General features: G+C 36.9%; 1 protein-coding gene across 1 annotated transcript; it reads left to right on the forward strand.

Annotated features, from left to right (window-relative positions):
• Positions 1-641: 641 nt before the first annotated feature.
• On the forward strand, positions 642-15,687 carry fgf10b (fibroblast growth factor 10b). Its single transcript, XM_077241737.1, has 3 exons — positions 642-1,282; positions 13,384-13,487; positions 15,064-15,687. The coding sequence occupies exons 1-3, from the start codon at positions 988-990 to the stop codon at positions 15,253-15,255; spliced, it is 591 nt and encodes a 196-aa protein (XP_077097852.1). The 5' UTR covers positions 642-987; the 3' UTR covers positions 15,256-15,687.
• Positions 15,688-15,903: the final 216 nt, after the last annotated feature.

Consider the following 15,903-nt stretch of genomic DNA (forward strand, 5'->3'; position numbering starts at 1 on the left):
AGTGTTATTCACTATCTTATAACAATATCTTATTCAATATCTGATAACTTAGGGGTAAAACACAGGTAAAACACCTGTGAAAAATCAACACCGAAAATTCCTTCATATTAACACAGTATATTGTGTCTTATTTTTACGACAATTTCTTTAAACGGCAAAAGAAGCTTTTAGAATATTTTATTATGACAATTTAGAACTTTCGAAAGGTTTTGTGACTTTTTGAACTCGATCGCTTGCTTTTGATTCTTAATTAAATGCCTGTGGCTCTGATAAAGTAATGAATTCACAAACCTGTTCCGCAGAATAATATATGACATGTAATGTGTAACAGACAAAACCAATATCTTGACTATTCAGATGCCTCAGGATATTATACGAGGTGAAAGGGACATGATCCACGACGAAAGGAAAAAACAAAACATGATGATTCCCAAACTTTATCAAACTTAAAGCTTCTTATCGTCAGATGGGACCAATCAAGAGTGGCCTCTGGTTAGGTTTGTTCATCTTTTCAAGCGCCTGTGCTCTTTTCCTAGTCCACTATCAAAGAGCTCCAGATAACAGCCATTCACAAAAGCCCTATCAGACAAACCCACACCTAGGGAATTCAGCGAGGAGGGGCAGAGTGTGAGAATGGAGGCAGGGACATAAAATGACAGACAGGAGTAGGGAGGGGTGAGGAACCGAGAGAGAGAGAGACAGCAGCATTTCTATGACCATCCTGGAGGTAGAAGATCACATCAGTAGAAAGGATGCCAGGAACAGGGTCGTTTTGACGTGCATTCCCTGGAAACGCAGGAGGAATGAGTTTTGCCCTGATTATGATTCCCAAATGGGATTAATAAAGTGCACTATCTCACCATCAGAAGCTTCACGACTTGCCTAATTTCACACGTTCATGGTTTCTTCCCTGGTCTTATGTGGAGTTCTCTGGAGCGAGAGGCATCCATGCACATTCACTGAGCAGCATGTTCCAGGAGGAGTACCATGAGGAGATGGACAGTGAGTAAGAGTGTGTCTGCATGCTGGTCGGTGTGTGTCGTGTATCTTCTCGCGGTCTCCGTCAGCTGTGGCCGCGCATGTCCCGTGCAGAAGGCGCTCAGGGTCGACAACTCTTCATCTTCATCCTCATCCATCTCCACCTCAGGCCGACATGTGCGCAGTTACGTGCACCTCCAGGGAGACGTGCGCCAGAGGAAACTCTTCTCCTTCCAGAAGTTCTTCCTTAGGATCGGGAAAGACGGGAGAGTCAACGGCACCAAGAGAAAAGACGATCCCTACAGTGAGTTACCTCAGAATACGTTCGGTTTACTCAGAATCACGTCGGTAATGGCCGAACAAAAACATCGTGATGTGAAATTTAATAACGTCTCTGTCAACATTATAATTTGTACATCAACTACTGTTAAGAGAATATAGCTATTCATCAGGTTTAAAGGCATAGTTTATAGTTTTAAAATGTTTTAAAATTAATAGGCTACATGATCTAGGCTATACTAATCTGATGGAAGTTATCTGAATTTTTATTTAGAATTAAATTATGTCCAAAAAACAATTCTGTTATAATGTAAATAATTATAATAATAAGAAGAATTTAATTAATTTGTTATAGTTTTAAACTCAGTTAGAATAACTTCATTAATTGCCTAACATACAACCTACAGTTCAGATCAGTAGGGTAGTTGATGTAGGCTATTTAAAAAATATGAATATAAATAAAGTTTAATGTGTGTGTGTGTGTGTGTGTGTGTGTGTGTATTCAGTAATGTTAGTTCTTTTTATTTATGGAAGTTATTATGAAGTGTTTCTGGATTATGTCATTGGGCAAAAATATTGAATATTGTGACATGAAATGAATTTTAAAATCCAGATTTATTTATAGTCAGTTTATGAATAAGAATATTATAACACGTTATAAATACTTTTATCATAAATTAGATCGTTTTTAGATTACCTCATGTGCATTCACAAATGAATCAAAAGTTTTATGACATTTCTATTTGAATGTCGAATTATTATGCTGCAATATTTGTTAATGACTTTTTTTTATGAAATTGTTAGCAAATTAGTAGACATAAGCAAAACACCTGATGTGAATTCAAGGGTAATGGCTGTTCTATTTTAATGAACCACACAAGAATAATAATACTAATATTTAAACCCCATAAATTAAATTAGCTGCTCTAATAAAACAAACACAATTAAGGGGCCATTAAAGAATGGTACTATTGGCAGTAATAACCTTTTAAATGCGTAATTGTGTCCTGCTGACACCCAGAAATCTGAGAGCAATTAACCCACATATTGCCGTAAATGTTTCCCCTGACACAGCAAAGGAAACACATCCCTTATAATGTGATCAAGGGTTACGCTTGTGCCTTCAATGGCTATATGTCCAAAATAGAGTCAAGTGTCTGTTATTAGATATTGTTTTTGGTTCGTTTCATGTATTATGAGCCCATCAGTGAAATGCAAAATATATTTTTGGTGTTTTACAAAGAACAAGTTAATTAGACATTGCTCATATGGAGCCCATGTGCAGATAAGGGTCTTCCTGTTTCCTCTGTGTGTGTGTGTGTGTGTGTGTGTGTGTGTGTGTGTGTGTGTGTGTGTGTGTGTGTGTGTGTGTGTGTGTGTGTGTGTGTGTGTGTGTGGTGTCTCACACTGACATCCCTTCCTTTTCAAAGACGCTGAGCATCTCGATTCAGAAGTGTGTGGTTGTTTTTGTCTGGTGCTTCTATCAAACTTTCTTCTTAAGGTCTCATTTGTTTCTCCTGTAAAGCATGCAGCGAGTTTCCTCTTGAGTTTCAGAAGAGATCTCAACAATGTCTCAAAGTGTACAAGAGACCACAGACTGCCATCAAAAGTCTGAGATCTTAAATATTTCTCATCAAATTCTTCCATGAGCTGCTCCACATTCATTTTACAGTTCTTTAACTTTATGACTATTCATATGGATTAACTTTATGACTATTCATATGGATTAGTTTAACAATCTCTTTATGAACTGTTTGAAGCGTCAAAGTGTCAGTTGTGTAGCTGTCAATGGAGGGACAGAAAGCTCTCAGATTTCATCAAAAAGATCTTCATTTGTGTTCCGAAGATTAACAAAAGTCTTACAGGTTTGGAACAACATGTGGATAATTAATGACAGAATTGAAAATTTTGGGTGAACTATCCCTTTAAATTAAGTCTCTTGAGCTATAAAGGAGCAACGTCTGAGCAATAAAAGTTTGATATGAAGAACATATTTTGACAGAAACTCCTTAGCTTCTTCTGTAAAAAAAATACTTTGAAAACATTTAAGAAAGTGCACTCTTTAATTGTAATGTATTTAGGTCATTAGAGATCAGCATGGAAATGGGTGTTTGAGTTGTCCCTGTTAGAGGGCAATGTGTGTTTGTGTAGCATCAGACATCACAGTGACATCTCACTGTGTAAACATGTAATCAAGCCCTCAGAGGTGATCAGGCGTTGAGAGGAAATGTCTGTCAGATCTCTCTCTCTCTCTCTCTCTCTGTGTGTGTGTGTGTTTGTGTGCATGTCAGTTTCCTTCTGATAGCCTCATCTGTGATAAAACACCAGACACAAAACACTCAACCAGAATACACAAATCCACACCAAGTTGTGAATTGAAACATCATCAGCAATCATCAGTTGATCAGACTATTTTCTCTTGCTGGATGATAAAATTCAAAATGGGGAAAAAAACAGACTTACACTGAAGGAAGGACTCAAATCATATCATTTGACAACCACCCAAAACATCCTAGCAACCAATCAGAACACAATTGCAACTACCTAGATACCCCTCTCGACATCCTACTAAACACCAACTGCTCAGAATGCTATTGTAACCACTTGTCTACCCATTTAGAACTTCCTAACAACTACTCAGAACATCCTAGCAACCACTTAGAACACCCTAGCAACCCCCTAACAATCACTCAGAACATTTAACCTCCTAACACTCATTCAGAACATCCTAGCAACAACGTAACAATCACTCAGAACATACCAACCCTCTAGCAATCACTCAGAACATCCTAGTAACCCCATAACAATCACTCAGAACATAGCAACCACTCAGAACACTCTAGCAATCCCCTAACAATCACTCAGAACATAGCAACTACCTAGCAACCACTCAGAACATTCTAGCAATCACCTAATAATCACTTAGAACACAGCAACTACCTCGCAACCGGTTAGAACATCATAGCAACCCCCTAACAATCACCAAGAACATAGCAACCACCTTGCAATCACTCAGAACATAGCAACCACTCAGAACATCATAGCAACCCCCTAACAATCACTCAGAACATAGCAACCACCTTGCAATCACTCAGAACATCATAGAAACCCCCTAACAATCACTCAGAACATAGCAACCACCTAGCAATCACTCAGAACATCATAGAAACCCCCTAACAATCACTCAGAACATAGCAACCACTCAGAACATCATAGCAACCCCCTAACAATCACTCAGAACATAGCAACCCCCTAACAATCACTCAGAACATCATAGAAACCCCCTAACAATCACTCAGAACATAGCAACCACCTAGCAATCACTCAGAACATCATAGAAACCCCCTAACAATCACTCAGAACATAGCAACCACTCAGAACAGCATAGCAACCCCCTAACAATCACTCAGAACATAGCAACCCCCTAACAATCACTCAGAACATCATAGAAACCCCCTAACAATCACTCAGAACATAGCAACCACTCAGAACATCATAGCAACCCCCTAACAATCACTCAGAACATAGCAACCACCTTGCAATCACTCAGAACATCATAGAAACCCCCTAACAATCACTCAGAACATCCTAGCAACCCCCTAACAATCACTCAGCACATAGCAACCACTCAGAACATCATAGAAACCCCCTAGCAATCATTCAGAACATAGCAACCACATAGAAACCACTCAGAACATCCTAGCAACCCCCTAACAAACACTCAGAACAGCAACCCACTAAGAATCACTGAGATCATCCTAGCAATCACTCAGTACATCAGCAGTGCACTATCAAGCACATGGAACACCTCAGGATTGTGGCAGCGCGTTTTGCATGAGTAAGCTCCAGTTTTATGTGTTTTTATTAGCAAGTGTCCCTTAGAAAAAGCATTTTAGTGTTTAACTAAAAGCATACATGTATCTCTCAAAAGCTATGTGCTGTCCTTTTAAATTTCACAACTCATTTATTCATAACAGAGTAGCTAATTTAAGCGGTGTACAGCACAGCTGCTTGCTCTTATGTCTATAGGGGTGAGCACGTTAATCTCTCTCTCTATGTGTGTGTGTGTGTGTGTGTGTGTGTGTGTGTGTGTGTGTGTGTGTGTGTGTGTGTGTGTGTGTGTGTGTGTGTGTGTGTGTGTGTGTGCGTGCGCGTGTGTGTGTGTGTGTGTGTATATGTGTCTGGAACAGCAGCAGTAATACACATGTTCTCACTTAACTGCTCTCAACTTTAACTAGCCCTAAAGAGCCTCATGAGAGACTGAAACATCACATTCGGTTAAAGTTTCTTGATGGTGAGAACAAGCAAAACAAAAATGACAATGATCAACTTGTAATCCCAGAGGACAATGTTACTGCTCGAAGATATCGACTTCATCTCAGATGCTTATCCTAGGAGTAAAAATAGCAACAAATGAAACAATTGTTGACATACAGTAAGAGTACAGAGTTGTGCCCTCTTTTGCCCTCAGCTGAATTTGATGAGAAATGTTTGAATTCATATTGAGATCTCTGACTTTTGATCGCAGCTTTAGTATCTTGAGCAAGTCTGATCAGAAAAACAGTTTGATTTACTGTTGAAACACAAGGGTGAACTATTTGAGAAGCAGGAAACATCATTGTACTCTATACTTTTCAAAAGTTGGGGGTGTAATATTTTTAATGTTTTAAAAGAAGACTCTTTTGCTCATCAAGGCTGCAAAAATTTGACCAAAAATACAGTAAAAACAGTAATATTGTGAAATATTTAAAATAATTTTTCTATTTGAATATGTTTTAGGCCTACATGTAATTTATTCCTGTGATGAAAAGCTGAATTTTCAGCATCATTACTCGTCTTCAGTGTCACATGATCCTTCAGAAATCATTCAATTTCAAAACCTTTCTTGTTATTATCAATGTTGAAAACAGTTTGAACAGTTGAAAACTGCTTAATATTTCTGCAGAAACCGTAACAAATAGAAAATGAATAGAATAAACTTCTATTCAATGAATAGAAATTTCAAAGTAAATCTTTTGTAACTACTTTTGACCTAAGCATTTTCAACCAATATATATATTTTGGATTTTTTAATGGTTGATAAAAGCTTGGACTTTTCTTTCACTGCGGTAAGATTTTACATTTTGACATATTTTGAACATATTTGCTCAACACACATGTAGTGCACGACATCCTGAACATTACGGATACGTCCGAGCGAGAAACAGAGCGGCTACTGTTGGAGTTTCATGAATGGCGTGATGTGAATATCACCAGCGACACATCAAAGGTGAGCGTCTTTCACGTTCAGCAATGGCCTCCGACAAAAGAATAATCCTCCGGCGGGTGAAATTACACTAGTCTTTCTAGCACAGATCCAGTGTTGGTGGAAATGGATACTGCAGTAGTTTGCTGTCCTTAGGCAAGACATGATTTGGGAAACACTGGCCTTTGAGGTGCTTCTGAATGATATCATGCATTTGAAAAGACGCCGTTAGCTGGGAAAAACAGAAACAAAGGGTCTGTGAGGAGTGTGACATCATTCTGATGACCATGATGCAGAACTTCAACATCTCATGTCAAAAACGTATTATCTATGTTTCGGATAATGTTGGATGCAAGTCATTAGAGTAATGTAATGCTAAAAGAAATATCACTACAAACGTGTAAAAGAACATGCTTGACGTACTCTATAGCGTTCAAAAATTTGGGGTCAGTAAGATGTTTTAAAGAAATTAATGCTTTTATTCAGCATGAACACAATAAGTTGTATCAATAGGGACAGTAAAGACATTTATAATGTTACAAAATATTTATATTTCAAATAAATGCTGTTCTTTTAAGCTTTGTGTTCATCAAAGAATCCATAAAAAAATGTGTCACGGTTTCCACAAAAATATTAAGCAGTTTTCATGTTTCTTAAGCAGCAAATTATCATATTAGAATGATTTCTGAAGGATCATGTGACACTGAAGACTGGAGTAATGATGCTGAAAATTCAGCTTTGATCACAGGAAGAAATTACATTTGAAAATATATACAAACTTAATATATTAAAGTTATCAAAAGCAGTTGTTAAGAGTCACATCAAGTAAAATCATCCTTAAAGCAAACTTAAATCAACATCATGTTCCTGTATGGTCTTATTGTTCATGATTCACCAGTGCATAATAATCCAATTAAAATTTGGTTCAGTCGGTTTTATTTACTTTTACTGTCATTTATTTACCTGTTGTTGTCCTTGTTTCACCTAAAAAAATGTCACATTACACCAGTAAAATAACAATAAAAAGTTTCATGTTGATTTTAAGGTAGCAATAAGACATTTAAAAAATGTTTTTTACAAATTAATTTGTCTGTAGAAAAAAGCATGTATACGTGCACAACACCAATTGTCATTTTATTAGATTAAAAAAGGTTAGATATGAATGTCTCACAATTGATTTTAGCATTATTTGTTCTAAAAAAGAAGAAAAAATCCAGACGTTAAAAACGACAACTTTGCTGTTGTCCTGCATTTCCAGAGCCTGATTTCACCAAGTGCAACATGTTCCTGGATCAACATCTTTGTAAATCCTGAAACAACATTCCAATCAACCAATCAGATTAACTCAGGACGTGCCCTACATAGAGTATGGCAAATTGAATTGTATGTAAAAGTGTTGGGGAATTGAACCCGACTGATGATTATAGCGCAGTGGGGGTGTTTAACTCAGCGTCTGGTCTGTCCTTGTGAGAGACTCCAACAGATTTATGAGCTTTTATGTGGATTCCAGTGTAAAGCTGTCCCACGTGTATCCTGATCCTGTTTGATAAAGCAGAAGTCTGCTGTCTGTCTGACTGGAACAGGGTTTGATGCTAATAAGGGCTCATGCTAACTAAACCACACGCTAAAAAGTCCAATTAGCAAAACAAACAGACGTTTGTGATGTTTACTGAATATTTGTGCTTTGTGCGTTTTTTCTTGTTTATGTGAACGTTAGAGAAAATTATTGGAATGTTACGGTTACACTTTTTTTGATGGTGTAGACAGCCTACTAATACTTTAATGAAATCAGTTGGCATGCGTTGGTGCAACAGGGGACCATCAAAATAAAGTGTTACCAATGTGACTTTTGAATGTTCTCTAAACCATCTTAAGTATTAGTAAGTGCAGTAGTAACGTTATCAAAACATTAGACTAACATCCAACTAAGGCCCTGTTTATTAAGAAGCGTTTGGGTTGATCAGATCACAAGTGAACAACTGTGAATAAAAATAACGTCTAAAACGCTTTGAGCTTGTCCAGTTTTACCCTCTTCCAGAGGAAGTCGAAAACACATTCGACCGGATTGCTTTCGTAGTGTAAACGCTCATGTGGTCGAGTGTGTTCAAACAGACACAAAAGACCGTCTACTCTCCGTCTACTGAACTAATGGGTACCATTATGGGAAGAGCTCTAGACAGACGGGATTTAAACTTTTGTCCGTTTAAGACCCAAGTTTGGTTGGAAGAGGAAAAACGTATCAAGCACAATGTTCTCTCACCATTCCTGATTTCTAACACACACTCACAGTGTTCGTCTGGTCTTGCGGCTGTCAGAGCAGAAACTAAAGCTACTGCTCTCCGTGTGTTTTTCTATCGTCTCTGGTCGTCTTCATATGTAAAATGAAGCTAATTTTGTCCATTAGATTGAAAGATCTGAAAAATCCCCTACATTTACCTGATAATAAATCAGTACATAAGTGGTAGAAAGTGGACAAAAGAGACGGATTAAAACACCAGGTGTATAGTCAAGTTATGTTTACTATTTTACAAATAAAAATAAAAAAACATTATAAAACTTGAAAATCTTGAAGGAGCCAGCGGAGAATTAGTTTTCCGGGATATGACGTCATTCATACCTGCACCACTCTATTAAGTAACAAATTGAATTAAATATGAAATTTTGAAGTAGAAAGACTGAATTAGTTTTGTCATGTAAAACATACTCCAGTTGTCTTATTTACAACTTTGAAAAATCATTTTTACAGTGTTCTAGCATGGTAGCCTATTTTTTGAAATCCTTTTGAGTAGCATAGAAATACCATGCATGTTTTTTGTTGTTTTCTTCAACATATACTATGGTAAATCATATATGTTTTAAACATGTACATGTTTTATTGAATACTAGCTTTCTTTGAAGGACTTATTTAGCCCATTTGTGTATTCCTTTTGTGTAAAGACTAAATATCAGCGATGACAGTGTTTATTTGTCTGCTATCATGTCTTCAAACATCCTCAGTGTAGTTGTCTCAGGAAGCAGTCGGGACGCTTCAGGCATTAGCCGGACGTACAGGAGACCACCAGTACGGTGTGAGATCACTGCCATGTGTGCCACAGATGCCTTCACAACTCCACCAACACAATAAAACCAACGCAAGCGCCTCCATATCACTGACAAATAGGCATGATGCAATGACTGCTGCAATGTTGTTTTGTAATCTCAGAAAATACAACTGTTTGTTTAGCTTTTTTTAAGGCACCAGGCGTCATCATCCCAGCGCAAAAAAACACGGCCAGATTTGGCAGAGCGCTGTGGAAAATGCACGTCTGCGCGAACAACTGCAAGCCAAAGACGCAGCGTTTAGTAACGTGCAGCAGAGCATGACGCGCGAGGGAAAACAACAGCGTGCAAAGACAAACCGGGCAGAAAGACCCCGTTTAAACCTGACCTCCCGGTGCGCTGCTCCACATCTGCTCTTTCTGCTGAGGGGTTTCTCTCTTTCTCGGTCGCTCTCGCAGGTGTTTGGCTCGGAAGGTGGGATTACAAACACATTTACTGTAATGGCTTGGCTTGTTCTCCGATCTCTCTTTTGTGGTTAGTTAAGTGTGGCCTCACTGACATGGAACTTCAAAGTGAAGCTCTGTGTAGAAATTAGTGCTGTTTTTGTTCATTTTGGTATAATAGTGCAGTCATCAAAACTGTGAAATTACACAAATTGAGGAATGGGAAGTAAATAGGGACCAAAACATGCAAAAAATTGTTATATTTGAGCTAATTTGACTAGATTCTAGCTCTGCAACACTGTACATTTGCAGAACCTGATTTCACCAAGACAAAATCTTTGTTGATCCTGTTGAATCCAATCAACCGATCAGATTTGAGGGAAAAGTTTACAGTTTATGTCAAGTTTAGGGTTACGATTAGGGTTAGGTGCTTCTACATCAGTGTTATTCACCTATCTTTTCCCTCTGATTTTAGGGATACATTATGGATAGGGTAATTTTCGGACAATAATGTTGTTTCTGGATCAACAAAATATGTTAACCCAGGAACGCCTCAGTAAAATCAGGACGTGCCTGCCATTCATCATTCAACTTTATGAGGTGCATCTTGGGATGCTTTTTAAACATTATGATGCAGTGTTATTGAGATAGCCTATTATAGTTTTTATTAATTGTTTGCATTCGTTTTTATTTTTACGTTTCTCAATTTGGTTGTTTGTTTTTGTTCCATTTTTATTTTTAGTTATTTAAGTACATCACCGAAAACTAAATGAAACTGAGAAAGGTTTCCATGCCAACTAGCTAAGTTAAAATTTTTATTCTTTTTATTTTAGTTTACATATGCTTTTTATTTTAGTTAACTAATAACCCTGGTATGATGGACATTTATTGGCTGCTTTTCTTTTGCTCTCCTGTCAAAACATCCATAAAAAGTAGTTTTGTAAAGCTCTTCATATACATCAGCCTACTTAAACTTTTACTAGTCAACTTTTTTGACTAGTAGGGATTCTATATTTTGGGGACAAATTTGTACAAAGAAGTGACCAAAACCTGACGACAATCTCCAAAAGGGACGTCCTCATTTGTAAATCTTGTATAAAAAGAAAGTAATTCAAGTTTTGTTTTGTTTTATTGTCAAAATGCAGTAAGTTTTGTGTGATGGGTAGGTTTAGGGGTAGGGTTAGTGTAAGGGGAGAGAATATACAATTTGTACAGTATAAAAACCATTACGTCTATGGAATGTCCCACTTTAGTTAGCTAATAAAACGTGTGTGTGTGTGTGTGTGTGTGGTACAAGCATATGGCAGGCTGACATGCGTGTTTAATTTCACATGAACTTGTTGGTGGTTGGAGTCTGTGTGTTTGTGTGTGTGTGTGTGTGTGTGTGTGTGTGTGTGTGTGTGTGTGTGTGTGTGTGTGTGTGTGTGTGTGTGTGTGTGTGTGTGTGTGTGTGTGTGGGAGAGCTTCATTCAGCTTTTTGCAGTAGGCTTCAGCTTGGTGTCGCTCTCATCTTTGATCACTGATCATTGAAGCTTCTCTAATCCGTCTCACTGTCATCCTGTCTGTGTCATTCCTTCCTTTCATGCTTTCATCCCAGCGCTGAGAGGACACAGAGCACTCAGATAGTTTTACCGTCTCACTTGATACCTGCAACCCGAGACCCCAATGGAGCCACTTCACACACACACACACACAGACACACACGCACACGTACACGGATAGATGAGCGCAAACGCTACCTGTGGACGTATATTCGCTCGCTCGCATGAAATAAATGTTGTGTGATATTGTTGTTTGAATTGTTTTTATGTTATGGCCGAAAACCAATTGATTGCAAAAAAGAAAAAAAAGATACAAAGTCTTAAACCCAGTACAGTTCTAGAATTGTATGTATGAAACAACAAGTGAAATACACAAGTGAAATTAGACGATATACAATTGAAAATGGATAACTGCTTATTTGAATCTTAAAATTAAAAAATAAATTTGAATTGGGGAAAAATAATCGAGTTATCTTTAATATCTCAATTGTTTCTCATAAACATCAGGGGGATTAAAGGGAGAGCAAATGGAGAAATTCTGACATATAATTAGAGAAATTTTGGCCAAACAATTATCATTAGATTATGACAATATGACATTATGACATTATACAATTTCATAATATTTTTTAAAAAAATCTTTCATTTCATTTTCATTAATTTTAGTCTAAGATTTAGTTCTGTGTTTTGGTTTAAAAAATATTGTATTTATTTAGTTTTAGATTTTAGTACATCAAGTTAAACTAAATGAAAATTAGAACTTTACAAAAATTTGAAATGTAGAAAAAAAGTTTTTTTATAATTTATTTTAGTTAGACCTCTGATTTCCCCGAAAATAAATACAGAATATATATTATTTTACCCTTTAAATATATATGACAGGAAATGGATATTGAATATTAAAAATTACATATATATAGTGTATTTATTATATTCAATGTTCATTTTATCTGTGATAAATTCATAATCATTATGAATTAATTCAGTATTATTTAATAATAATAATAATAATAATTTAATATTAATTTAATAATATGTGTATATAAACAAAAAAAAACATTAAACAAGATTGAGAAATTGAGATTTCTCATCAAATGTCTTTCTCATTTCAAAAATGCAGGACAAAGTTGATTTTCCGCTGATGATCTGCATCCATCAGCTTCACCCTAATCAAACTGATATCGACAATTAAGAAAAACACAACTATTGACTGATAGTGATGTGCTCACTGATCAAATATAAAATAAAAAGTAACATAACCCAATGCCACACAGTCTTTATCAGTGGATGTTTTAGATGTGTGTTTATCTGAACTGAGGAAGCAACTGCAACTTTAGCTGTCATGATAGAAGCATCTTTCCACACTTTTACTCTGATCAAAGAGCAACTGCAGAAAACCCCCCGCAACTGCAGCCCAAGGGTTCACACTCGCTGCCACTGGGGTTATCACAGTCTGATAACCAGCGTCACATGCTCCAGTGTGTGTGTGTGTGTGTTGACAACTGAATTAAAACCTGCCAGTGAGCAAAGGTCAAACAAAACTGTAATTTCACCTCTGACCTCTTCACAGAAACACACAGATACATTACACACAGCCTTTGATTTGTTCCACAAAATGTTATTCCTTATCGAGGTTTTAAAGCAGAAACGGAAAAATTTAAATCTTTTCACAATTGCTGAAGAAAAAGAGAGGAGTGTTTGCTCATGCAAGAGTCACCTTGTTGCAAGTTAAAACTGAACTAAAACTAAACATGGTTTTATAAATGGTTCAAATTAAACCTATAAATAGTAACCTAAATAGTTTGCGCTGAGAGCCTCTGTATTGTTCCATTAACTGTTAATGTGTTGTGTATTTCAGGTATTTTGGAGATCACGTCAGTGGATGTTGGGATCGTTGCCATCAGAGGTCTCGGCAGTAACCTTTACCTGGCTCTCAGTAAGAGAGGAGAACTGTACGGAGCGGTGAGCGTCCTGCAACTAATCTCCATACAAATACACATGCATTTTAGTCCAGTTTTTTTTAAACTGGGGTTATGGGAATATTTAGTGAGCCATAATGGGGTGCTGAAATAAAATAATTAAATTAAATTAAATTAAAAAATCAAATAAAATAGCTCACTTATTTTAGTATTCAATACAATAAACACATCACCTTTAACATATGTGATAAACTTAACCACATGTGATAAAGCGATAAGTGATTGAGAATGAGATTTAAATGGTTATTCAGTCAGAGCTGATAGACCAGACCATTTTGGACCAGTATGACTAGACTAGGTACAGTGCCTAGCATAAGTGAACACATCCATACTAAAGTTGACTAAAAAGAGGAATAAAAAATCATCATTTGGAAATTAATCTTAATGCCTTAATTTAAAAAATGAGGAAAAATCCAACCTTTAAGGACACCAATTTTCTTTCTGAATGAGTAATGTATCGTAAATAAATAAATGTGGTTCCTTAAAATACAGGGTGCATAAGTCAGGACACCCCTATGTTAAATTCCCATAGAGGGAGGCAGATTTTTATTTTTAAAGGCCAGTTATTTCATGGATCAAATCACACACCTTTCACCATACCTAGAGATTGGCATAGGGCACTTTCCATAAGATCATCCCTCAATGTAAATCATACCAGCTATTAGGCTAACTGAAATAAAACCACACCAATCTCTAGGTATGGTGAAGGGTGTGTGAAGATGTGAGGCTTTTCAGGGAACTTTATCAGGATGCATATTATCCTGGATCCATGAAATAACTGGCCTTTAAAAATAAAAAGCCTGCCTCTTTGGGAATTTAACATATGGGTGTCCTGACTTATGCACCCTGTATTTTAAGGAATATTTATTTACGCTACATTATTCAATCACAAAGAAAATTGGTGTCCTTAAAGGGTTAGTTCACCCAAAAATGAAAATTAAGTCATTAATTACTCACCCCCATGCTGTACCAACCCCGTAAGACCTTCGTTCATCTTCGGAACACAAATGAAGATATTTTTGATTAAATCTGAGAGGTGGATCACTGCTACATAGGAGGCCCACAAGGAATGAAAAGGAATAGTCGAATAAAGTCGTTATTATGTTTTTTTTTTCGGGAAAAAAGTATTCTCGTCGCTTGATAGACTTATAGTTGAGCCACTGTAGGCACATGGATTATTTAAACATTTTCTTTAATGACTTTCTGGGCCGTCAAGTTTCATTCCCTCTGGCATCCTATGTAGCAGTGATCCACCTCTCAGATTTAATCAAAAATATCTTCATTTGTGTTCCGAAGATGAACGAAGGTCTTACGGGGTTGGTACAGCATGGGGGTGAGTAATTAATGACTTAATTTTCATTTTTGGGTGAACTAACCCTTTAAAGGTTGGATTTCTCCTCATTTTTCTAATTAAGGCATTAAGATCAATTTCCAAAAGTTGATTTTCTATTCCTCTTTTTAGTTAACTTTAGCATGGGTGTGTTCACTTCTGCTATCCTCTGTACGACCTGGTTGTCCTGGCAGGAAATCTAATAAACTCGTTGTTTCTTGCATTTCAGAGAAACTACGGAATAAACTGCCGTCTGAAGGAGCGCATCGAGGAGAACGGGTATAACACATACGCATCCGCCGAGTGGAGGAATAAGAAACGACAGATGTTTGTGGGTCTGAGCGCTCATGGAAAGTCTCTGCGTGGGAGAAAAACCCGCAGGAAGAACACAGCTACACACTTTTTACCCATAATGCTGTGACTTTTGTTCTGCAATGCTGACGGGATGGAGAGAGAGACTTTGTCCACACGCGCCTCTCTCTGCTTGCTCCTTCATTATAACTTTATACTCATGCCAGATGATATTAAGTGGTAAACATTCTCATAAGAGCAAAGTTCATGAATGTTTCATTTCCATTGTGCGTTATTCCAGTGATCTGTTATTGTGGATTATGTGTGCAAGAGTTTCCTTCAAGCTCTCTTCAATAGATCATTTATTTCTAATGGACATAAAGATGGTGTATAGGAGCGGCTCTAGGGCTTGAATGCGTCGCACTGGGAAAGATAGTGGGGATGTACAGTATATGGAGAATTTGTATCTTCAGTTTTGGACTGCTTTGAAATAACTATATTATTTATTTGTATTGTATTTAAATAAAATACTCTAAAACATATTAAAAGCATATCAAATGGATAACCTCTTCCTGTGAAATAAAATATATTTTGTTATCCTCCTGCAGAGCAGCTTGTGCCGTGTTTCATGTTCACGGTCCAGACTGGAGGAATAAGAAGCTGACATGCGTGTGAAGCTCACTAAATGTTCAGGTCAACCCAAAATCAAAAGACATTTTTGAAAAGTTCATAAAACATTTACATTTTCATTTACAGTGATGTGAATAAGTTAGGACAC

This window comes from Siphateles boraxobius, unplaced genomic scaffold (genome assembly GCF_051911475.1).
Source record: "Siphateles boraxobius isolate OS27281-9 unplaced genomic scaffold, OSU_SipBor_1 24, whole genome shotgun sequence".
NCBI lineage: Eukaryota > Metazoa > Chordata > Actinopteri > Cypriniformes > Leuciscidae > Siphateles > Siphateles boraxobius.

Excerpts from the sequence above, each read along its gene's own strand:
- fgf10b (XM_077241737.1), top strand. The coding sequence starts at position 988 with ATGAGGAGATGGACAGTGAGTAAGAGTGTGTCTGCATGCTGGTCGGTG. Across the intron at positions 1,283-13,383 it reads GAGAAAAGACGATCCCTACA|GTATTTTGGAGATCACGTCA; the intron begins GTGAGTTACCTC and ends TGTGTATTTCAG. Across the intron at positions 13,488-15,063 it reads GAGGAGAACTGTACGGAGCG|AGAAACTACGGAATAAACTG; the intron begins GTGAGCGTCCTG and ends CTTGCATTTCAG.